The sequence below is a fragment of the Perognathus longimembris genome, chromosome 28 (assembly GCF_023159225.1).
Source record: "Perognathus longimembris pacificus isolate PPM17 chromosome 28, ASM2315922v1, whole genome shotgun sequence".
Lineage (NCBI taxonomy): Eukaryota > Metazoa > Chordata > Mammalia > Rodentia > Heteromyidae > Perognathus > Perognathus longimembris.
This window is the reverse complement of record NC_063188.1, coordinates 32045431-32072280: the sequence shown is the minus strand read 5'-3', so window position 1 is coordinate 32072280 and position 26850 is coordinate 32045431. Positions and strand designations below refer to the sequence as shown.

At 35.4% G+C, this 26850-nt stretch overlaps 1 protein-coding gene across 1 annotated transcript in view; it reads right to left on the bottom strand.

Annotated features, from left to right (window-relative positions):
* Ammecr1 (AMMECR nuclear protein 1) overlaps positions 1–26850 on the bottom strand; it is a 118782-nt gene that overhangs the window by 7726 nt on the left and 84206 nt on the right. Inside the window, exons 3-4 of the mRNA XM_048336906.1 lie at positions 15204–15318; positions 1210–1300 (exon numbers count right to left, since the gene is read on the bottom strand). Coding sequence (XP_048192863.1) covers positions 1210–1300; positions 15204–15318 — 206 coding nt within the window. The remainder of the gene's footprint in view (positions 1–1209; positions 1301–15203; positions 15319–26850) is intronic.

The window sequence follows — 26850 nt, the reverse complement described above, 5'->3', positions numbered from 1 at the left end:
AAACAATCACAGACAGTAGCTAAAATTTCATCCTTATACAGAAGCACACCCATCACCACACATCTTCACTAACAGCTATCCACAGTATCTAACAATACTGGTTTCCTGCTCTCAACCACATTTGAAGGCAAGGAGTCTAAGAGATAGGCAGTGACTGATAATTTATGTCTGTAACAAACCGTAACTACTATAATCTTCCTAACAATGACATCTTCAAGAGATGTTACTGTAATGATTCAATCTTATTTAGGACTCAAATACTACTATATGGTAATTTCTAGTTTTAATGGTATCTTCTTAATTACAGAATCAATCAACTATACTTGTATGCAATGCTCAAGGGCATTTTTATTGGTTCAGATATAGATAGTAACCATATTTATAAGCTTTATGAAGTCAATGATACTGCAAGATTAAGACATTTCCTAGAACAACCCATATAAATCTTACATGACTGTCATAAGGACTAACTTTCTTATTTGGGAGTTTAATGAGGTTAACTTTTACTATTATGTTTCTCACATTTATATGAACAAACAGGCAAACCAAATTTTAAATGCTTTCTGATGAAAAGAAAAGCTCTATAAAGATACTCCTTTCAGTTAATATGAGCCAAGAATTTAGTAGCAGCTAGAAAGGACAAAAATACTATAGAGTGAAGTTTGTGTTGGTTCATAAAGATTTGTGCCATATCCATGTAATAGAAAAATGTCTGCTTATAAGCAATTGTCAAGCATATAAAACAATAATACTTTACCTACTCACAATGACCCCAGTCCGAACAGGAAACCTACAGTTGTAATATTAGTGGAATGAGTAATGGTAGCCACCTAAGGATAAAATATTAGATACTGACGATGGCAATAAGCTACATGGCTGTCTGTCAAGCTACAGGCTTGTTCATGCCATAAGAATACTTGCAGAATAATAGAATATGAGAAAATGGAATTTCAGATTAGTAGCAAATCATTAAGTAAGGCCCAAGTTTTATAAATTTTTGCCTTTGTTCAAAAGTTCAGTGAAGATATTCTGCATGAGTGTAAGTCACTGATTTGAAAGACATTGCAGTGGCAGTGATGAAAGAGTCACCTCTTGCAATTTGACACTGATCAATTATCAGACATAACTGCAAGGTCAGATATTGCATTTCATTTTGTCAATTTGTTTAAATTCTTCATCAGATCATATAAAATAAAGTCCAACAATGACCTTGCTCCTTTGCAACCTCCGGTAGGTAGGTGGCGGTGCGTTTTGATCCTTTTTCATTGATGAACTCTATTCTAATGCCATGTACACCCACCTGAAAGAAATTGGCAGTTTTATTAGTACAATCTTCTTCATAGAAACAGAAAAAAAGGTTATAATTTAACTTTTCAAGAGAATGCAGTTCCTCCTTTCCTGTTGATTTTAGAAGTGTATATCAGTTTTCTCTTTCCAAAGCTTTGGCTTTGGGTTGGTGAGCCACTATGGTGTTCGATGGAGACTAAAAATACTGACTTGTATGTGCCCAAAACATGTGGGGATATGCTATTGTAGTTAGAAAACTCCAATATCAATTATGGGGCTATGCCATAGTTAGTGGCAAGAATCCTGTTCCAACTCCCAGATTATGACTCAAGACATTAAGGAGCTAGACAAAGTCAACTGACTTCAAAGAGAAAGCAAGCAACCATCTTGTTTTGTAGGCCACTCACCACATCAGATTACATCCAAAATTTCTTGTGCTTTCCCGTCTGTCCCAAAGTGTCTAGCCCCATTTAAACTTTGACTTGTATGTAGGCAAGTAAAAAGTATCAGATAAGACTGACAAAAAATAAGGAAAACCACCAGTTTGACGTCAAACTACTATTGAATTTAAGAGCATGAATTTAAGAGCATGAATCACTTTTGGATAGGGCATTTTTACAGTCTTTCTATTATCCTAGCCTAGAAACCACTGTTTGTTTTGAGAAATGTGAAACACATTTTCCATGATCTCTAAAAAGGTAGTCTTCTGAGGAAATGTGGATAATATCTTGGCAATTTTTTTCAAAGTAACATGCTTTTCTTTAGTGTACACTCAAAAGAAACTCATCCTTTCCCCTTCATATCTCACTGACTAGCATACAAGGCTAAAGATTTAAAATCCTTAACTTCTTGGCCAAGATGGTAATAAAAATACAATTTCTAAAGTACAACTACTCTATTCCATTCAAATCTGTGGTTGCCTAAGCTCAACAGGTCCCAAGTGGAGTATCAGGCTGTCCCAGTACAAGGTCCTGGAGGGCAGATATAAGAACAGGTGAACATTATTCCCAAAGGGTGGAGGATTTGTTTCAGAACAGGTGAGTGCAATCACAGACCTTATACTTTGTATGGATATGGATATAAAAGTCTAAAAGAAGAAAACAGGTCACTTAAAAGCTCTTGCTGTGAGGTACAACCTCCAATTCTGTGGGAAGGTCTGTGCCTCTCGCTGATCCTCAAACAGGCCTTGCCTGTTTAAAAAAAAAAACAAAAACCTTGCTGTGTTTGCCCTTAGCCTGAAAATTTCCAAACTTTTCTACAATAAAAGGTTCTCTGGGAAATCCAATTCACTGTTTCCTTGGACCTTCACATATCTATCCATTAGAAGCTGTCACATCTTCCGAGTGCTCTCTGTTTTGTATTAGAGCATACCTCTGTGATCATTCTTCTATTTAATATCAATACTCTTATGAATTTTCTTTTGCTAAAAAATGTACCCATAGCAACTGTTTAAAAAGCTTAATTCAACAAAATTTCTCAGACACTATGGGAAATGACCATGGAGAGCTGAGAAGTCTGAGTGCTTAGCTCTCAAGCATTTGCAAAATAAAGGACATCTCCCCAGTGGTTGACAAAGCACGGAGGTAATGACAAATTAGCAATACTTTCTGTCTCCTGATTTCCTGATCAGTTACTTTGAATGATTTCACATTTTCTTGGATAGTATCAAACTTTTTTATAATTTGATTTTTTTTGGTAAATCCACAGTAGAAGCAATTTATGCTCCATCATTCACTGAAGTGAATTTTGAATCTTCAACTCCATTTATCAAAAAAATCTGTCATGTTAAAATTGGAAAGCAATTCAGTGTTTATTAAGATGTCGAGTCAAAAATCTATGAAAAGACTGTATCCCTATCAGTGAGGTGAGAATGTCAGACAAAATCAATAGGACTGTATTGGTAGGAAGTAGGGAAGGGGATACAGAGGTTGTCAGAATTGCAGGAGGTTTCAGGCTTCAGTAAGTATAGCTGGGAAAAAGAACTACTCCCTAAGTGATTTTTTATCCTTGTTGAACTAGATAGCCCTAATAACTATCCTAGCTCTGACAAACAATGGGTATTAATAAAAATGATTTAGGCAAATGGAGGGGTAATTTAGACATGTAAATCCTTTCTTCATAGGAGCATATTCTGTGTTCTTCAACAAAATGTCAGAGATTTTAAAGCCTAGTAATTTACCAATTAAGAGAGACTAAGACTAATTGTATGGTCTGTGAATTACATATCAATAAAGCTATTTATGAAGTCAGATCAAAATCAAAGGACATACTGAACAAAACAAAAAATTAATCACAAATAAGATGGCCACTTTTACTTTTGTATTATGAGAAGGCTCCTCCATCAAATTTGATTTAAAAATCAAAATTCTCCCATTGAATACATTTACAACTTTGGTTTTCTGTGTTCTCCTGATTCTGAGTAACTGAAAACCCCTGTAAGTATAGCAGTTGTTGGCTTTATGAAACCAAAACTAGCATGATTCATTTTTTTCCAACTAGTAGAATCAGAATGATACTATGATTCTTATAAGAATCAAAGCATAATTATTTTCTATCACCTGTTGTGCAACAGCATTTTCTTTACCCCTACTGTCATAAAACCATCACATGGTAAAAATCAAACCAGGAGAGTGGAAAATGGTAGCTATATGCTGCAGAAAAGGACCAATTCTGGTCAAACTGTGGAAATCACTGGCTTTGCAAATCTAGTCATCTGCACTAAATGAGCACCAAAACAGAATCCAAAATGTAACATCATCCATAGTAACTGAATCCTCCCTTTGACAGATGAGATGTCCATCCAGCAGCTTCCCAAGAGGCAAAAGTGTAGTTGCAGCTATCAACTAGGTAAGCAATTATCTACCTAGGGAGTTGGGATTCCTAGAAGTAAGTCTGCTCTAAAACACTACCAGCTTTGTATTTTTTAATGGTAAATGGACAGATCTAGAAAAACTATGTTAGCAAACGTACTCCTACATAATCCTACCCCTAACTAAAGTATAGCCAAGTGATCAAAACCTGGAGACTTGCAAATCTAGCCTATGAGAGTCCATAGGTCATTTTCAAAATTATTAGATCTTAGGGGGGACAAAGCTTTCAAAGTCCATCAGCTGTAATAATACTGTTTTAATCAAGACTGTACTTTTGCTAAGCAGAGCTATAAATCAACTCAAATGGTAGTAAATTAAATGTAGGACTTATAGATAAGAGGATATGGAATTAAGAGCTCTATGTGTGCTGAGAGAATATTAAGACCAGTTCAATAGATTCCTATTTCATGCTAAAAAGAAAGCCATATTTTTGTGGAACCATTCCATAGCAAGTGCTTTTTTATTAATGCTATTATACAATCTTTTGGTTATTTTTTACATTTTTCAGAATGATTAAATATCAAGATTAATGTTAAGACCCTTAAATATATCTTGATTATTCTGGGCTTGATTATCCAGTTTGGAGGATTATGCTTCCCCATTCCACCTGGCCTCAGGCCTGAGCCCCCTCCTCTTTCCTCTCTTGTCCATTTCTCTATCTGTTCACTACTCTACCAGAGAGCACATGGGCACACAGGAAAGAGATACATGCAAATTAATCAATTTTGCTACATAGTAAAAGGTTTGGTAGAAGAGATTATAAATAATGGCCTTACTGAAGCTCTGAGACTGTCTGCAGATTTCATTTATCTTTGCTACCTTTCCTCTTGCTATAAATGTGGCTTCACTTAAAATTATTATTCCCTAATGCAGTGACTCTCAACACAAGAGCATTAAAAATGTGCCCTCTTCTACCCCATTACAATACACAGTCCATATTATGCTCATCACAATTGCATAGTCAAAGCTTAATATATCCTGCTTTGCCTATAAGGCAAGTGCTAGTCCTGCAATCTGCTAGCAACGCCACAAAAGGGTCTCACTTTTACTTGTGAGACTAATCATAAAGCTAACAATCTGAAGAGGTTAAAACATGGGGGAGGGGAGAATCATCTGGCTAAAAGCAATAAATGTGTATAAAATGTGCTCTGGTGCAGTTGAGTAGGCTCCATGCAGACCTTTGACCATTTGGGTCCGCAATTACCTCCACAGTTGTGACCCTCAAAGCCAAATCTGTTTCTGATCATATCCTGGCCAAAAGAAGCAATTTCTTTCCTTAAGTGGAATTGTGTCTCAGCCAATGCCACAGTAAGTCCCATCTTTTCCCATTTCCAGGACCAAATTCTGGGTTTCTCTGTAACAGTAGGGCCATAGTTAACTCTATTCATTTTCAGTGAATTCATCTTGAAAAACATAAAAAGTATCAGGAGGTCAAAGAATCAAAAGTCGTTTGATGTGTCTTTCTGGAAGAAATCATTTGGCACAACATGTTTTGTAATTAACCAAACAGCCAGTTACTGGCTATTCACATAAGAAGGACCTGCCAGGCTCAATATGCTAGTCTCTCTGAACTTTAGGAAAGAACTCCGTTCCTAATGAGAGAAACTAGGATATTTGGCATGTCTCCTAACCTTTTGAAGCTGGCATCACTGAAGACACTCCTGTGTGTTCACAAAACAGCTCAGGACACCACAAACGGAAAGAAAATACCATACCAGAGAGTCCATGGGACTGGCTCAGAGTCTGGTATCTCTAACATTGTTAGTAGGAAAAATTGGACGTGTTTCTGCTCTAAAAACCACAAAAGGCTCTATGCAGCATGTTGACCTCCTGCACTTATCTTCCAGAACTTGGCCCAGCCTAATTCAGCCTTGTTAAAGTAGTGACTTCCTCTACTTAAAGAAAGCAAATTCAATACACAGGAGGAAAAGAGATCAAGCTTGGGCCTACTCCATGCTATACTTCTGAATAATAATTCTTTGGGCAAGAAAATGTAAGCATTTATTTTTAGAGGCTGATAATGATTTGTTTAGATCGTAGTCAATCCTCTTCTTCAAACCTGAAACTATGAAACAGTCATTTAGACTGTACAGTATCTAAAGCTTCCTACCAAGTCCTTACAGTTGTGGATATTTCACTTTGCCCTTCAATTTGAGAAGCAAGGCTAAAATTCTGCAGGTATCTAGAATTTGACCAAATCATAGTCTAAACTGTTGCTGTAATTCTGCTTTTTTTGACTAGGTAACTTTTACTTTTGTAAACCATAAACAACTACACATATAAATTGTTTTCTGTCTGCAAAATTATGTAAGTTGTACATTCTTACTATGTGTGCATGCGCACCTGTGCATGTGTGTGCATGCATACATGCTTCCTCCTTAGAAAGTATAATGGAGAAAATAAAAGATGACCTGTAATCCTAGCACTACCTAGAGATAACTTTTATCTTAATAACTTGAAATCTTTTTCTTCTGAACCGAGATACCTTCAAGAAACTACATTTTAGACTGTTTTTATCCACTTTGTATGACAAATTATTTTAATTATCTTTAGGTATATACTTTGAGAAGATTTTCACAAGAATACTAAAAACATAAATAAAAAAGGGTAATAATTGATTACAAACCCATCACTTGAACACAAGTAACCTTTTAACATATGCTACTATAAAAATGCTATCATCCACCCTAGCTGAGTTATTTTTTTCTTATTTTGTGAAAACAACTGCAAAGGTCCTCTTGACCAAAATACATGTGTTGCTCTGATCTAAGATCCCAGTAAATTAGTCACCTTAGAAATTTAGCTTGGTCTCCATGGATGAGTTTTTGGCTCTTGCAGAGCTTACCAAAGGCCTAATTAGTACCAATTTTGATTCATGTAGGAGACTTAGACATCTTGTCTTTCAGGAAAACAAGTCTGCCAATTTATTCACAAAGGCCACTGAACAACAATCTGATAACATTTATTTTAACTGATGGCTGCTACACAGATTTAGAAAATCTGAATTATCTAATCACCCCCTGTGAACTTTTAAAAAATCACTAAGATGTTAAATAAAGCAAGCCTAATGAAAAGGTGCTTTGAAACACTATGAAGCCAAACATGTTTATATATCATTTACAATGAAAGTGTTCACTCTGTATGGTTTTGCAAAGAACAAGTGAGATTCAGGAAACAGAGGTGACCTTTAAATGAAGAGCCTACTTTTCATCAAAAGTTACAAAATGCACTCTACCAGTTTGGGGAGAAGGGAAAAAAGGAATGAGGAAGAAAGTGAATTTACACAAAAGAAAGACAAAGTAATAAATTTTTCTCAAAACTTAGAAATGTGACTTAGTATACCTCTCCAAGGTTAGGGGAGGGGACAGAAAAATCTCATTTTGAAATAATGCTTTCCTGATAAGAAATTAATAAAAATATTATTCATGTTATAAATGGACATTATCTGACTCACTATGGTTTGACTCCGTTTACAATAGGGACTTATTAATAAAAAGTTACATGTAGGACGAATTTATGTAAATAAACTAATCTTAGCAGGGTACCAATGCCTCATGCCTGTAATCCTAGCTACTAGTGAGGAGGTTAAGATCTGAGGATCACAGTTTGAAGTCAGCCCAGGTTGAAAAGTCTGTGAGGTTCTTACCTCCAATTAAGCACCAAGAAAGGTGGGAATGGAGCTGTGGCTCAAGTGGTAGAGTGCTAGCCTTAAGAAAAAGCTCAGGAACAACACTCATGCTCTGAGTTCAAGCCCCAGGACAGGCACAAAATTTATTTTTTAAAAGGAATCAATCTTGAAGTTATGAAAAAGATGATAAAGAAGCCCTGTAGTGAGTCCTTTTGCAAAGTAAAGTATATACTTGTAGAGGGTATTTGTTTCATTTATACTTGAATATGTATACAGTAATAAAATAGAGGCATTAATAGCTTAAAGTATTTTCTTTCCTAGACAGAATTATTTTGTGGAAAGGAAATTTAGAATGCATCACTGTCTACATTTACATTGAAATGGTCATTTTTATAGTTAGGGCTCTCTTTTTATGACTTCTAAATGGTTGCTGATTAATCCTTTGGATAGAAAATGAAACCTAAGCGATTTTAGAGAAGGTAGTCTGTCACAGAATAATATTTTATTGGAATCCAGAGGTCTTAGGTATTGCCTAGTCCAAGTTTTTAGCTTCCTGATGTATTATCTGAGGTCCAGAAAGGTCACAGAACTGGGAAGTGGCAGTCAGCAACACAGCCCAACTCTCCTTGTTCTCCAATTTCAGCACTACTTGTAGTAAATTCTGGGGACACATACAGATACACATATGCAAGCTGTCAACAACACGCTGAGTGGAATGCAAGAAGGGAGAGAGGCCTGAGGATGGACTAACCTGCCCACTTCATTATGGGTTTTAATAGCTAATTTACATTTTAGGCACTACATTACCTTCGCAGAAGTAACTTCATTTTTATACTTTGTTTCGCCTTTAGTCTTCTTATACACTGCCTTGTTAATGCACAGCATATTCTTTGTATATGGCTAGGAAACACAAAGCATTCCTTTCCCAATGTCCTACAGCCCTTGAAAAAGTATTTAGAGCATCAAGACAAAGAATTACCCCAAATGCTGTCTTACACAAAAATCTAGATCACAATGCCTATATTTAAAAAATAAAAAGTGGGAATCTTAAGGCAGAGCAGAGGCAAAATATGGTGAACATCATTGTTGGGGAAAAATAACTAAGGGAGAAAATAGAATATATACATATAACTAGAAGTCCTTTCGCTTGGTGACTTTCTGAGTCATGCTAACCATCTGTGTATGAATGGAAAGTCTGTTTCAGTGGTACATTAAGAGGAGCTAAAACATGCAAGCCTTTATGGAGGGAGTGAGTGTGAAAAGGAGAACATTAGCTTCTAAAATATATGAAAGATAATGATGATAGCCAATTTATTCATCTCATCTGTTTATTCTCACGAAGGTTGTTACAAAAGAGCCCTATTATTAACTGCAAGCAAATACGTCAGAAATGGAGCTGTGATTGCTCAAGAGGTGTGCATTAGAGATTGTTTTAAAGTGAAGTGCAGCTCTCTGAGTACCAGGCATCCACAAGCCTCAAGTACAGTGACAGATGTCTGGATATAGTAGAGACAGAGTGAGAGTAGGGACTTGGATGGAGTAGAGCTTTGTAGTCCATGGACAGATTTTGGAATCACACAAAAATCTTGCTGGCCCCAACATGGGTGTTGTATACCTCTAAAATGTAACCAATACTCTGTCCTTGGATCATGGTGTACTGCCCAAGACAAGTAAGATCTCAGATCTAGGAAGCTAGAGGAAAGAATATCTTCAGATTTGTGAAAATCATTAATCAATTGAAACATGATCTAAGCATCTACTTTAGAATACAGAAAACATTTCTCTGTCATGCCTCCAAATGATCTCCTTTAAAGCTCAGAAGTAAAAGATGCCTGATTACAATTTAGAAAATATTTTGACTTCTGTCAGCAATGTGCTACATTAACTTCCACAAATCACTAGTCGCATAACTTGCCATACAAGTTCTACAAACAAAAAGCTTATTCATTTACATCATCCCGAAAATGAGCAGCTGTGAGATGACACACCTAGAAGTCGAACTCCACCCATTGTAATGTCACCAGTTATATGTCCTTCTAAATGTTTGAAAAGAAACATAGCTTCCAACATGTTTCACTGTATTAATTCCAGGCTATATGCCATTTTGGAGATCTCCAACATGCTGCATGAGCTTCTTTCTTTCTAAAGCACTATGACTGTCAATCATCCTGTCATTCAGAATTAAGATAACACTGTCAACTGAAGAACACAGAATAAAAGTAACACATTTTTGTGTCCAAATACAAGATAGATTGTATTGGATTTCTCCCTAGTGGGTAGCAATTTTTCCCATCTGATTATCATTTTAGGCCAATTTATCAGTTAATGACTATTTCACCAATTATTCACTCTTCATCCTCATAATCACCAAGGAAATAAGAAGATCATGATGTAGGCAATGATCAGCAATTCTTGGGAAGGATGACATTCCACTGATTTGTCTTTATGGCACAAGGTGTTGGTGGTGTTAATTTTAGTAATTACTCATTCCTTGAGAAACTACCTATAGACACTATAAAACATACAGAAACGTCATTCTCTCAATTCAATACTGACTTGGAAATATATTTATTTGTAAAACCATTTATCAAAGATTTCTTGGGTCATAAAAGAAGCCACTCTAGTCCCTCAAAGTCGAAAGTAAATCTTACTTTCCTAAGTTTCATTATAAAACTTGAGACATATTACCAAAGGAGACCTCCAAACAGACTGTTCTAAACTTAACCTTCAATGAAAAAGACAGTAGGGTGGTAGCTAGCCCTTGGCAGTCCATTTGTTTTCCTGATGATCTGAAAATTAAGTGACTATTACCACCAGTCATGTTTATCATTCTCATGACCACAAGGATGTCTCGTTTGTTTAGTGAAGTTACCTACCTCTGTGCTTTAAGACTTCTAGACTTCACTCTCTTTCGGCTTTGGTTTGAGCATTTTTTGGTCACTCAAATTAGGAATTGTAATGCAATAACACACTTCACCAATGGGGGTCAAATCTCAAGCTCTACTTCCACAAGAAAAGCCCTATGATAAAGTTTTCTGCCTGTATAAACATACTCATTATCTACCACTAACTTTAAAATTCTCTATTAAAATTCTGCAATGATATTGTTTTCTAGTGTGGCATAAACATATATGGAACTCTGCATTGCAGGTTAATATTAGATATTTATTTGAATAGAATATATTATGGTGGGAAAAAGTTGTAATTATTTGTCAATGTGAAATTTCCAAAAGTGAAGTGTATACTTTTGTAACGTAGACTCATCAAAATAGAAAAAATCAGGCTGGGAATATGGCCTAGCGGCAAGAGTGCTTGCCTCCTACACATTAAGCTCTCGGTTCGATTCCCCAGCACCACATATATGGAAAACGGCCAGAAGGGGCGCTGTGGCTCAGGTGGCAGAGTGCTAGCCTTGAGCGGGAAGAAGCCAGGGAAGGTGCTCAGGCCCTGAGTCCAGGGCCCAGGACTGGCCAAAAAAAACAAAACAAAACAAAACAAAAATCGTAGCATAATTTACATATAAGATGAATCACAAAGACTTCCAACTGTAGTCAACATGATCACAGATATGTAATCAAATATGGAAATTTGATACAAAGACACAGCTAAAGTACGAGAGAAATAGAGTTGTCACTCTGACACCCCCTACAGGATACCAAAATCTGAAGATGCTCAAATCTCTTAAATAAAATGCCATACTATTTGAAAATTAACCATGTACATTCTCCCATATATATTAAATCATTTATAAATTATTTACAATATATTATATGCTATATAGATGGTTTTTATGCTAAATTGTGCCGGAAATAATGACAAGACAAAAAGTATTTACATATTCAGTACAGATGTAACATTTTTTCCCCAAATAATTTCCATCCACTGTTGGTTAGGTCCATGCATGGAGAATTCAAACACTGAGATTCTGACTACCTTCTAAACTGCTAAAATGTAGTTAGGTAAGAAAGTATCATTATGAATGGTTTGCATTTCCTTACACTTTTTGAATGTTTACAATTTTCTTTAGTAAATTAATATTACTATGGATGGTCAGTGTGTGTGTAAATTTATTTTCCATTTTTTTATTCTGATAAAATACACAAAGCATAAAATTTACCATCTTAATTTTTTGCTGGGGGCCTGGGGAGTTTATGAGGCAGGTTTTCACTTTATAACCTTAGGTTGTCCTTAACTCATAATCCTCTTGCCTCCATGTCCCGAGTGCTGGGCTTACAAATGTATGATACCATGCTAGGCCCTTGTTTTAAAGCATGTAATTCAGTGGCATTAAATATACTCCAAGTATTGTGCAAATACCACTATCTAATTTCAGAACTATTTTATCACTGCAAATGGAAATACTATGCCCATTAAGCAGTCACTTCCCATTCATCCTCAAACCCTGAAATCATGACTCTGCTTTCCCTTTCTCTTGGATATGCCAACTCTGGGATAGTATGTATAAACAGAATCCTATAATACATAGCCTTTGATTCTGGTTTCTTTCACTCATTTTTTCCAGAGTATATTCATGTTCTCGTGTGCATTAGTACTTAGTTCCTCCTTATGACTGAATAATATTCACTTGCATAGATATGCCCTATTCTACTTAACCATTTATTTACTGATAAGCATCTAGGCAGGATACTGTGAATAACACTGCTATGAACATTCATGTGTAAGTTTTTGTTTCAACATCTGTTTTCAATTCATTTGGGCATGTATCTACAAGTGGAAATGTACAAGTATTTAATTTGTAAAAATATACTTTAATTCTCATTTGGTACATGGTATTTAAAGTAGTTGTGCTTTCTCAGAATTATCAAAGAAAACCTTAGAATATCATTCTCACAATAATTGAGTTCCATTTTCAACCACAATGGTACACTTAAGACCAACTCACTTTTTCATTTCTTTTCTTTCTTTTTTGGGGGGCTGGTCTCAGCTTGAACTCAGAGCCTGGGCAATATCCCTGATGTTTTTGCTCAAGGCTAGCACTCTCATCTGATCTACAGCTTCACTTCTGGCTTTTTAGGAGGTTTACTGGAAATGAGTCTCACAGATTTTCCTGCCTGGGCTGGCTTCAAAGCGCAACTATCAGGTCTCAGTCTCCTGACTAGCTAGGATTACAGGCATGAGCCACCAGTGTCTGACTCCAACTCACATTTAGTTAAAATTGTGAGCCATTTCTCTTGTACTTAAAGATTCCTTAATTGAAATAATGATAAATAACTGAAAGGGAAGTCTTCCTAGCATAGCCATTCTAGCCGTACCTAATTCACTTTCAAATGTTTATGTCTAAAGGTACAAAAATATTTGTTTAGTTTCAACAAGAGACTATTACTTAAAAGAAATATGTAGCCCTCAAAGAATATATCAAATACACAAAACCAAGTAAAAGCTAAATAGAACCTTTGAGAAATTCAAGGTGGCAGCTAGTGTCCAAAGAGGAACAGTCACACCAGAAGAGTACTGATGCTTATGTCTTCACTTCTCATCCATTTACCAGAAAACTGATACATCTTAAGGACACAGTTTCTGTTATGGACAGTGCTTTAATTGAGCTCAAGAAGACAACGGTGTCCTCTGTGCTTACCCATACACACTTAACATCTGCTGGGATCTCCTTTTCCCCTTCCTTTGAAACACACACACACACGCACGCATACACACACGTATTTATATAATATACATCCACAGATGTAACACACACTTGTATAAGCCATGTACCCAAACAGTACTTCTAATTCAGTTGCTACCAGTAAAAGCATACATGTTTTGTAACTTGGTCATACTTCAGATGCCAGGTTCCCCCCATTGCACTCAAATTATGCAGACACTGTCCACTGAAATCTAGAAAGCAGAAATAAAATTCTAGCTAGACAAAAGAAACAATAGCCTTGAAATATTAAAACAACCATCTAAACTGTAATGTGTATAAATAGAGGACATGGTTTAAGATCACTTAAAAATAAAGTATTGGAGATTTTTTCCATAATCTTAGTAGATTTCTCTTAAGAAAATCTGATAGTTTGGTGTGATGGCTCATGCCTAGAATCTCAGCACTCTGGAGACTGAGGCAAGATGATCACGAGGGCAGCCTAGGCTATATAGCAATATCTTATCTGAGAGGAAGGGGTAAAAGCTAAATGAAAACAACATAACTTCCCAAAGAAAACATAAATCAGGACATTTCAGCTCTAGAAAAGGTCTTATATGTTCTAACATTGCTGGGATCACCACTATGAAATTATTTTCTTTCTTCCTTTACAAAAAAGCTAGTATGTTGTCATATTCTGATATGGCTCCAAAAACTCCCACCATAAAACCCAGAAGGGACTCTTTCATCCTGTCCTATGAAGGCAAGTTCTAACAGTTCTTGTGTAAAAATAATTTATATCAGAGGGGTTTTTGAAATGAATATCAAGAACTTTACAAATAAAATTAAAGTACAATTGACTGTGTAGATGGTGATCTAGCTACAAGGTGGAAGGTCTCAGTTACTAACCACTAGGGATAGCCCTTCTAAAACAAGCAACAGAAAGAAAACATGTTATAGCGTAATGATTACAGTAATATCATTTATGAGTGATGTGAGAGAAAATCTCTGAATTCCCATTGTTTCATTCTCATAGCCTTTATTTCCTCATATTTTGCTTATGCATTTTCTCTCTGCTGCTGTTCTGGGATGTGCTCCATGGTGGGGATCAAAATCTTAACCACGTCTGTACATGAAACAGAAAGCATAGAATACTGAGTAAGCATTGAGTAATTTGGGATTATGTGTACATACAGATTTTCCTAGATGTACACTCAACTATATTCTGTCGCTCACCAAAGTAAATTGTGTGTCAACCTTCAAACCTATTAGCAAGCCAACCCCACCCACTAAAGAATAAAAATATGATCAATGTAAATTAATCTGGTGTTTGCAAAAGCCCAAAGATACTCTAGATATATGTGTATGTTTAAGTGCATATACTAAGGTAACCAAGAATAAATTCACATTATTTAACTATAAGTAACTAATACTCTGTCATTATCATGAGATAATTTCCCTGAATAGCTCTTACTTCAAAAATGTATCCTCTGATCACCTAATCACTTGGTGGCAGTTATTCCAGAGTGCACTGGAATGGAAATACAAAGAAAAATAAATTCCAGTCAGTCCTTATTAGTTAACATTTTTATAAAGTTCTCAGGTGAGGTAGTAGAATGAAAAACGAAGACCATATTCAGCTTATGGATTAAAACCACACACAATATTTTGCCATTTAAGAAATTATTTACCTGTATTCCATTATACAATAGTGAGTTATATCTATGAGAATAGTCTGAAAGAGTAATTTTCTGGGCAGTGTTTAACATCTACTCAGGAGTTACCTTCATTTTTCTTTCATACCTTTCTATAGTCTTACCTCCCAGTCCAAATAATCACAGACATCTTCAAAGTTAGTGAGCAGAGACACTGAGCAGAAAAGCCGTGGCAGCTCATCCCTTGTCATTGGGGGAAAACGGCTATCTTTAAGGGCACTGTTGGAAACAAAGCAAATATTAAAGCAATCACTGGATATGAAGTTCCCAATTTTAAATTCAATAATTTGAAAAAGTAAGACATTAAGAAAAATCAGTGAAGTATCCAAAGTGTCAGTACTCCTAAGATAATATTCAAAAGCCCTAAGGATTTTAGAAGTCATTTTTTTTCATTTCATAGATAGTGAACACAGATTGTGTCCTGTGAACACTTCAGTTGTAGAGTGAATAATCAATTATATTTCCTGCACAGCAATTTCTTGATGTCTTGCTGTGTTACTTGTAGCATCTGAGAATGCTTTATTTCACATTTTAGGAGAATAAAAACCAGATTGAGGGGAACTTGCCAGAAGACCAATATATGTAATCAAATTGTAAAATACAAGATTTTATATACTAAGTTGGCCAGTTACTATAGAATGGCAATGGGTTAAAAATTAAAATTTCATATTTTTCAAGCAAAAAGAAAAGAAAATACACTAAAAATTTAAGGATTTTGTGCCTCCTATAAAGGACAGCTTAAGATATAACTCAAAAATTGTGAAACTACAGGAAATAGAGGAAATAAAAGAATGATTAGAAACCATTAATCCCGTCTATGGACTTCTAAGTGAATCAGCTCTGATTGGATCCTTTATGAAGTGGAGTATATCACAGTGTCAGACTCTAGAAAGGCTTCAATGTAAGGACAAAAAGCATTGAAAAGCCATGATTCTTTCTGAAACAGTAGAACAAACAAAATACACACACACACACACACACACACACACACAGACCGTGTGTGTGTTCTTTGTACTTTTATAAGAAACCACTTCCTGATAAGGGAAAACAAACATACCTCTGATGATTATACTACTCGCACTGCTGACATTCATGCCACCTAGGTTCAAATGTAGCAGCTAAGTTTAGAAAATGGTTTCACACTTTAAGCCTTAAAAGTTACGAACTAAAGTCCTAGAACTTGCTTTGCATTATAATGAAGTTTCTTGGCCTTTGGAAATAGTGATTTTCTCACTGATTAATCCCCCCTCCCTTTTTTTTTTTTTTTAACTTTCCTTCCCTTCCTGAAACTCATCTACTCTGTTTGTGTTTCAGTGCATTTTGGTGTTCACTCTATCCTGCTATATAAAAGAAAATGCTTTTAGGGAGATGTTTTTTCCAATTCAAGGTTAACAAAAAACATCAGGAAATTGTGTAACTTGTACTCTGAAAGTAGTACTTCATTATTTTATAATTTATTTTTTATTTTTTATTTATTTTTTTTTATTTTTTATTTTTCTCAAATTTTTATTATCAAACTGACGTACATTATTTTATAATTTAACAACATAAATTTCCTATGGTTTAGCTTCCTTTATCTTCATACTGACTAAAGTTTATAAAAGTATTTTCAAGCTCTCATTCAAACCCAAGAAAAAGTCATGTGTGTATGTGTAATCACCTCCTTTTCAAAAACCTTCTCTTCACATAGATGAAGAGAAATTCTAAAACACCATCCAGAAATATCGCAAGCATAACAAGTAAGAGACCACTCATATTTTTAGTTTTCCTGCTTAAAAAAGTAAAAGCAAAGACAAATGTTTCAAATATTAGAATATTATAAAATGTGATTTTGGGTGTTATGGATTTTCACTGTGATAAAATATACATAAAAGTTAACATTTTAACCAATCTGAAATACATAGTTTCATAGAATTAACTTCATTCACATTGTTGTACAACCAGCATCATCATCCCTAACTCTTTCTTCTTTCCTCTTTTGGCCCCTAGTATAAAATATAACCTAATATCCTTCTAATTTCAGATAGTTATAGTAATACATTCACAAGTTTTTATATACATCAGTCATATAGTGATATAAAACTGACTCTTTTAAAAGTATACAAAATTCAATGCTTTTTAGTACATTCACAGTTGTACAACCATCAATCACCACTACTCAAAATTACATTTGATCACCTCAAAAAGAAATCCTGTACTCATTATCAGTCACTGTAAGCTCCTTCCATTACAAGGCTCCTGGCAATCACAAATCTCTTCTCTCTTCTGGGTTGGCCTATTCTAGGTATTTTGTACAAAGGGCCTCATATACTAATATTGTGGTTTATGTCTGGTTTCTTTCACTTAGCATGAATCAGTACTTCATCCTTTCTACTGATCTTCCATTGTATGAATATACCATAGATGAGTAGACGTTTGGGCTGTGTCCACTTTTTAGGTATTCTGAATAATTTTAGAAAAGACATGTTTCATTTTTCTTGGGTAGAAGATAATAAGGAATTGGAATTGGTGGGCATAATGGTAATACTATCTTTAACTTTTTGAGGAAACAACAAATAGTATCCTGTAGTAGCTGCATGATTCTATACTGCCACCAGCAATGTATGAGGGTTCTAATTTCTCTCCATCCTGACCATTATTTGTTAGTATCCTCCTTTTCATTAGTGCAAGGCCTCCTTTAATGAATGTAAATTTTGAATCTAGCTCTAGCTTTTTCATTAAAACAAAACATATGCTAAAGTCACTATACAGTTATTTTCCACTTCTTTGATACAAGTCAGCATTTGTGTGCATTACGTTCAAAGTAGACCAGTGAAACGTCAATTTCTAGCCCAGTGTAATTCAACTTATTTTAAAGCAATGACAATTTTAAGTACCCAAATTGTAACAGGATCAAGTTAGCGAGTTTTTTTTCATGATATGGAACTTTGTTGCTCAATGATTCTAGGCTTTAAGAGACAATAGTATTTAAAACAATGAGTAAGGGAGAAACTGCTAAGGCAGCATGGAAGAAAATGACAATGATGCCTCACTATATATCAAGATTCAACACTTACTGACTTCAAAGCTGTGAACAGTAAAGGGATATTAGTCATGATAGAAATGTCTGATTTTAGAGAAATATTCAAACAACCCTTTTTATTTCTGCATTTTTTCAGCCAACATAAAATAACTTTTCATTGAACTCATGAGCACAGAAAAATTCCAAAGGCAGAACGCCATCAGTGTCTCTAAATGCAAATTCCCAGGGAAAGGAACTAGCCGTGAAAGCCCAGCAAGGATTTAAGGGATTATAAAAAGATAAAAATGCAGCTGGAGACTGACCTCTGTGCTGCCAGGCTGGTATGAAGAGCTGATAAACAACATGATTCAGATTCCTTCAACCAAGCTCTTTCTAGTACATAGAACATAGGCAAGGCTAAAACTGAGACTTTGGAGAGGATACTATAGTTCAGAGTTGGGCAATAACTAGATCAGTTGGCTCAACTAAATTAATGACAGAGGTAGGGATATAACCTAGATATTCTGGCTCAATTCCAAAATTGTTCCTAGTACTCATAGCTTAGTTTTCACCTTTTAGTGGATTATTTTTAATTTTTAAATTAAATTCATACCTTACATGGGAATTCTGATCTCATATGTGAAGTGCCTTTGCCTAAAGATGATAAATTATAGTCCAATAGCTTTCATTAGTAGCCAAAGAGTAAATAGAGCTATACTTCCTGTATATTAGAAAAACTGCAGTAGTAAATGTGATTGTGAAATATTAATATTGTCCATGGAAAGCATTTTATACCAAAGTAGTGACTGCCAATTTAAGTTCTAGGCAGTCTAAAGAACTGGCAAAATGTAGTCAATTTATATGAAGTTCTCTGTGATAAAACAGGAAGCCATTTTCTGATGCTTAAATATTATTAAAGGTAAAAACCAAAACAAAACACTTATGTACGAACCCAGCCAGCTGCTCCATCTCCCACATGATGGATGGGAAAGGTTTAAACAGCAGTTCAGTTCACACACCAAATTCAAATATATTCCATTCAAATTGACACCTTCCCAAGTATATACTTCACCTAATTGAGAAGTGGCAGTAACATCTGTCAAAGTTAACATCTAAAGCTAAATAGCACTTTAATGAAAATGAGCAACTTAAGGAAAGAATTTAGCTATCAAAGAATCAAATGGTGTGTAACAGTGCCTGGAATCTATGCTAAAAAGAAAAATAAGCAACTGAAAAGAAGCAAAACCTTAGGCTTACCATAAGAAATAAGGTATACAATACAAATGATTGAAGTGAAATCTGTTTATGTAGCCAGTTATTTAGTTTTTAAATCATTGATAACCTTAATCAGTTAACAGGTGGAAAGTTACCAGAGAGGGACTCATAATACATGCAATCATATTTCAGTACAAGGAAATAATTAAAATCAAAATTTTAAAAATCACTGTTTAGATAGCTGAAGAGAAGCAAATGAAAATGTGTTAGTGTAAAATTTAAAAATATTCTTCATGAGGGGTTTCAACAATCAGGAAATTCCCTATTCTGCTATTCTCCATTAAAGTATCTGGAACTGAAGAGAGAAATACATGTCTGTGCTACAGAAACATCTTAGACCCATATTTCAAAAATCAGATAACTTCTTGTTCTCGTTAAGTAGCATTTATAGCTTTGCCAAATTCAAGAAATAATAAACAGAAAACAAAATGCAAAAAAATGTGATCATTCATGACTTCTAAGGGTACCAAGGAGCAACAAAGGCCACAATTACAGCTTAGGAGAGAGTGGAACCTAATTTTGATAAGGACCATGAGTAAAGAAAATTGTCATTTGTAAACTACATGTACAGCATTACTTGACTTGTGTTATTCCCTTTGCAGTTATAAATACAATCTACTGGCTGCTTAATGAACATTCATGCTTATGAATTTTAAGATACCTATTTGAATGTCGTATGATGGGCAATTCATGGGAAATGGAGCAAATTGAAGTAAGAGCTGGGACCAAGGGCAGAGAAGGTAGAAAGAAAGGTAAGGAAAAATGTGATATACAAAGCAAAAGATGGAGAGGGAGGCAAATGAAAGAAGCAAGAAAAGGAAGTGGGAGGGAAAGAAGTGGGGCTACCTACAAATGCCTCAACAAGAGACATACAAAAAGCAATGAGAAGAAAGCACAGAGGGGAAAAATAAAGGGCCAAAGAAGCCGAGCACCATAGATTCATGCCTATAATCCTAGATACTCAGGAAGCTGAGATTTGAGGATTATGGTTTGAAGCCAGACAGGGCGGGAAAGTCCTTCAGACTCATCACCTATTAACCAGCAAAAGTCAGAAGTGGAATTGTGGCTCAAGTGACAGAGTTCCAGTCCTGAGTGAAAAAGCTAAGGGAAATTGCTCAGGCCATGAGTTCAAGCCCTAATACTGGCACCAGGAAACAGACCATAATAAGTTTTGTTAAGTGGCTTTTCCTTCTGATATTGGGGCTTGGATTCAGAGTCATACTCCTGCTTTTTCACTCAAGGCTGGTGCTGTGCCACTTAAGCCATACCTCTACTTATGGCTTTTTGCTGGTTAATTAGAGATAGAATCTCCAGGATTCTGCCTGGGTTAGCAGCAAACCTTGGTCTTCAGATCTCAGCCTCCTGACTAGCTAGGATTATAGTCATGAGCCACTGGTGCATGGCTTAAATTCTGTAGGTTTTGTATAATTTGGCTGCTATACTACAAGCTTCACTTAGCTTTTTAGAATGTTATCACCTAGTAACCTCTTGAAGAACTTAAAGTTCTTAAATTGCTTGAATCTGGAGTTATTAAAACGGCTCTTGCTCTTTATAAGACAGCCATAGCAGCCCATCAGAAGGAAAAAACTATTTAGACTGCAAGCAAGCTGTGATGACTAGAGTAGTATTGTCAGAATCTGCCTCCTTGGCCAAAAGTTCTTCCATTGTAAATTAGGGGAATTGGTTGTGAATTCTATTTAGCGGAGCAGAAATAAAACTGGAAAATACAAGACACATAAAGAAACAGATGGTTATATGTAGGTATAGCAAATATTTCTTACTGCCTTCCACATAATATCCATATAATGCTTTCCATGGAGTTTCTGGATTTTTCTCTATTGTGTTTTTAGAAATGAACTGCTAGCCATCTTCATTTTAATTATTTTTCTGATGAAAGTCTTCTAAAGTACATTCTTCCAGAGTAAATTATCATAATGTAATTTTCTCCTTATGATTCAGATTCATCTTTAAGACTCAATATAGCTTTGAGTCATTCATTACTACACATGACAAGAACAGTGTTGGAAAGAAAAAACACTGTGTGGGTTTGGAAAACAGATTATAGTATGGCTACTAACAATTTCCATCTTGGGAAACTTGAAAACACAGGATTTTTTTTAATCCTACCTTCAAGAATCTAACACCAAAAAAAAAAAAAAGCTGACATATACTTCCACAATTTCCAGGGATCTCATCCTTGTGTCGTCTAAATTATGATACTGTAAAATTAAATGGATTACTGTTTTCTTTTTAGTTTTTCCAGACAAGGAGTCACTTATTAGCCCAAGCTGGCTCATACTTTTCATGTAACTCAGGCTGGCCTTGAATTCAACAATCCTTCTGCCTCAGCTTCCCAAGTGCTGGCATTGTAGGTATGGATCAGTAGTCCCAACTCTAAATAAACTTCTTAAATTGGATCAGAATCTAGAAACCTCATCTCTATCCCTGAGTATTATTTCCCACAAGGCCATGAAAAACGTGCACTGGGGGCTAGGGATGTAGTTCAAGCAGAACACTTACCTAGCATGGCCTGAGTTTGATCCCTAGTGCTCCCTTCACACTACGCAAGTCTCAAAGGCATAACAACAACTCTGTGGCTTGCTAAAAATACAATTTTGAAGTCAGCAATTACATAGACATGTTTGCCATTCCATAGAACCAAGTACAGTAGAACAGTCAGAAGCCTGGGCTGTGGTGTCAGGGATAGCTGCATACATAGATCGTGGCTCTACTACACACTAGCTGTGTGACAATTGAGCAAATCTCTAACCTGTGTTAACTTGTTATATAAAATGGAGGTATTAAAAATAGCACAAAAAAGAATAATAACACCTATCACACAGAGAGATAGAAGAATAATGTAACTGCAGAAGTGCAGTTTTTGCAAACATTAGATGCTTAATGAACATGGTTGTTAAAAAACATTGATCAGTAATTCATTAGGTAAGGTTTTACCCACAGTGCTGTCCCATATCGAGACTCAAGATATAAGGAAGTGAGCCATAGGACTGTGATTGGACCTTTACAAATATTATGGGTAGATCTAAACATTATTTTCTCTGGGAATTAAGTGTAGCCATCTCAGATGATAATATTCAATATTTCTTTAGTACCTGTTACATGCCATTTATTATGTAAAGGACTATGAAGGATATGATAAAGCTTGTTTACTGTCTAATCTGAAAATCTACAAAGTCTGAAATAGCAAAAGATGCAAAACTGTTTGTGTGCATATACTGGAGTTTGCCAGTGACCTTGCAACATGGGCAGATGAGAGGACCAAGGTTGATCGAAATGCTAAAGATAGGTATAATTTATTTTCTTATATTCTAGATAAAGTGATCCTACTAGAATTTCGAATATTTTCTTCCCACCTCATAGTAGCTCACTTGGGTGCAACCCCCCTGTTTGAAGACATTAATCTAATACTCCTAATCAAGCTGTAGATGATGAGTTCCAATATACTTAAACAGGACACTGAGCAAAAGTGGCTTTTCATGCCTAAGAGCTAATATCTGTTGAGCACTTACTGTGATCCAGATGCTGTGTGTGTGTGTGTGTGTGTGCGCGCGCATGTGTGCATGTGTGTGTTTAGCGATCAAAAAATTCTATTTTGTAGATGGAAGAAACAAGTTGAGCAATATTCAGCAAGATAAAGCCACCTTCCAAATGTCATAAAAGTAGGTAAGCGAGGCCAGGTTTAAACTTAGCCCTGTCTTCTGCTACAGCCCATTGTCTTTAGCAGTATCACGTTTAGAATGTTATCAAGTCAACATAAATGCACACATATTTAATCAGCTTTAAGGAACGTTGCCCTAGTGAATGCTTTATGAAGCTGTCCAAGATAAATGATCCTGTTTTGGTGAAAGTGCTAGCTTGCTTTCGTTTTTCTCCTTTCTTTTTCATTTCATCTTGGTGATTCAGAGCTGCTACACTCAACCAACATCTGTTTTATCTAAATTTAATAAGACCTATTAGTGGGATACTAAGCCTCCCTTTATTCTGAAGCCCTTCCAAAATTTGAAATTTTAATCTGTTGGAAGTCATAAAAGTTACAAACGTACTAGGATTTGGGCATGTCTAGGCTTGGTGGACTTCTTTCTGGCTTTTTAAGTTGCCTTTTGAACCTGAATAAGTTGTCTTATACTTACCACTACAGTTATGCAATTTTTCCTTCACTTCTTTCATGGCAATAAAATAAATAAATTGAACTCTAATGATATTGTGAGTCCTAGATGGTATAGATCTACTGAGAGATGGCATGCTGGATCTCACTGTGTCGTCCGTATATAACTTTCACAAATGTCACCAACTAAAGGTAACTAAGTTCTGAAAAGAATGTAATCAAATTTCAAGATGAACTCTATAATACTGAGGAATATATATAAAGAGAGAGAAACCAATCCTCTGTAATATTTCACTGTTTTCCATCTTTATTTTCCTTCATTTTCTTGTCCTGTTTCACTTCCCAGATTTTTTCCTTTCCTTTTTTTTTTTTCTGTTACCCTAATAAGGCAAGAAAGAAAGAACAGTAAAATGTTGCAAAAAGGACATGGAAGAAAAGACTGGATGTGGGGAAAAGAAGGGGCAACGCTAGATATATAGTGTCGATCGATGCTGCTACTTATGCCCATCAGGACAAGTCTCACAAACTAGCCGGAGGCAGCCTTGTTTTCTCATATACTGTCACGTGGGCAAGATGACCCTTTGCCTTCTGTACAAATTTCCAGGTTCTATTTCAGCCTTTATGTAGATAGATAATAGTGACAGACATGGTATATGATCCATTGTGTAGTACTTTCTAGAGTTTCTAAGAGTAATTGACCAAAAAAAGGGAACTGGGATGAAAAATAAGCATTTCTCACTCCCACAGCCTAGTTGCTTAACCAACCAATTTCAGCCAGTGCTTATTTGATCAGTTCCTAGATCTGTTGTTTTAGATGCCTTATTTCTCTATAATACATGTAAGCACAGATCTATTTTAAGGTAATATGCCTCATATTCTTTTAAATGGAGCTACTTTTTATTATTATATAGTAGCTTTTGGGTCAAATAGTCTTAAATCACTCATATAGTTTTTATTTTTATAGTATTTTTGTACAATTTCCAAAGCATTTAAAAATCTTTATCCTTGCTGATCTTCAAAACAGCCCACAAAAAGTAGACAAAGGTAATACTACATTAGAATCTATATGAAATATTCTCCAATAACAACTTCCCCTATCATCATGGAGTCAACCAACAGAGCATCATCTGCACCCTTCATTTGATAGGTGATACCACATGTCCAGTGTCACCAACAACCTAATAGTGAAGTTAGGACTAAGCACTTCATCTGATGTCCTTGGTTCCTTCATCTGTTGGTCTTTCCATTAGGCTCCTAATTGTTTCACATACTTCTTGACCAGATCCATCCTAATTCATAACAATTCAGAGTAGATGTTCAAGAAGATAATGCCTTGTATACTAGGGGTTAGCTAGAATAATAAAAGAGCTCAGCATAACTCAACACTTCTAGGCACCTGGCCATTTGTCAGCATGCTTTAGCCTAGCAGAATATAGAAATTAAGCAGATAATGGGGGCGGGGGGCAGCAGAGCACAACCACTGAGGGTGGCCAATGTAGACGTAGCTGTTTCCCTCGGTTGCATTTCCTAGGTACTTCTTTCTCCTCTCATGTGATTCTTACAGACTCCTGTGGGTCTCTCCATCTACTGTCTAATTTTGCTTTTCCTCTGCTCTTACTACTTTGGAGTCCATCTTTTCCTCATTGTATCTCCTTAGCAACTAAGCTACATAAAGGATCATTCAACAGAAGTTATACATTAAAAAAATAAGGCATTTAATTCCTTTTCATTAAACTAACAGCCAGAGAATCTGTCCCTATTGTCAAAGCCACTGTATGTTCTAGTTGTGTGTGTTCAAATAAGTCAGACTATAAGCTGGTCAGGGCAAGATAACCTCAGCATTTATTTTCAAGAAAATTGCACAATGCCACGTGTAGATTTTGTGCATGAGAAATATGTGGTTCTTCATGTACTACTAAGGCTCTCAGACTTTAATCCATCATGTTTCTTAATCTAACTTGGAACAGATTTTACTTTATTCCTTTCAAGAAATATATTTAAAATGAACCAGAGAAACAGAAAAGGATATTTTAACTGGCTGTCTCTTACTTGATCATATCTTAAGAAACTTATTTTCAAAGGCAAAGAAATTTTTTTACTTGTATACTTTTTCTATTCCATTACCATTAAAAATGACTTAACTTTCTCAGCAAAAAGCCCTATTTCAATACTGTTTTCCATGATATAAGCACATGGAATGGTAAAGAAAAAAGTTAGAAAAGCTTCATACTATGCAGCTCAAAAAATGGCAATTCCTATGACTGATTTTGTACTATGGTATGTATTAATTGACTCATAACAGACAGTGAAAGCTGTGCAATTTAAATTACAGTCACAAGACAATGCAGCAAAACTTCCCACAAATAGATAGCAGCCATAATTATTATAGTTTGGAAGGAATATTTATGAACACGAGTTACTATTTTAGCAAATATTTACTGAATGCCTGCTATATGGCAAGTACAGGCATATATCCAGCAGCACTTGATGTTCTATTTCAGTTTTCTATAACACCTTGATTCTGGGTATTTTACTACACTTCAATAAACATGACTAGCATTTAGATGAGTTGCTCATTACCTAATGGCAAGTCCAAATTTTATAAATTAAGTCACATTTTAGAGACAAAAACTACAAACAAAACAACAGAAAGAGGATGAAAACTAAATGCAAGGCCTTACTCATTCTTAACTTGTATGGATCCAACTTATCTACCAGGAAAAAAAATCCTAATAAGGAATACAAATTGAAATAAAGCTACCTTTGACTATTCATATTCATATATATGACATGTAGATAACTTCATCAGACCATAAGCTCAAACAGTATGGTGTTCATCTTTGCTCCCTATTGTATACCTGGTGCCTTACATACCATACTTGGTAAATAAAGGAAAGATCTAATGAATGTATGATAGAAATAAGAAAGTAGTTTCCTGTAAATCCATATTTAAGAAAACCTTATTGGCAGTATGATCAGTGTTAAATGTCTGTATTGGTTATACCCCTAATTAAATTACCAATGTTCCTTTATATTCTTTTTTCTTATATGAGTACCTTTTATTCATCAACTTAAAAACTGTTCCAGTAAAGTGCATTTTCCAGGATTATATCTGTTAACTGCTATTCATTTAGGGCATGATAAAACTGATCTAAATTTTAGTCTTTAGTTAGCTTACTGTGCATTTACAGTGCAGCACAGTATCTAAAACTCATAGCTATAAATAGATAATAATCTTCCATGACAGAGCCACAGAGTAGCTTTGATCTCACAGGCCTTTTTCTCCATGAGGAAAACAGATGCTTTGCATCCTGAAGGTGCTTGATGGCTTCTTATGTTTGTGGTGCTA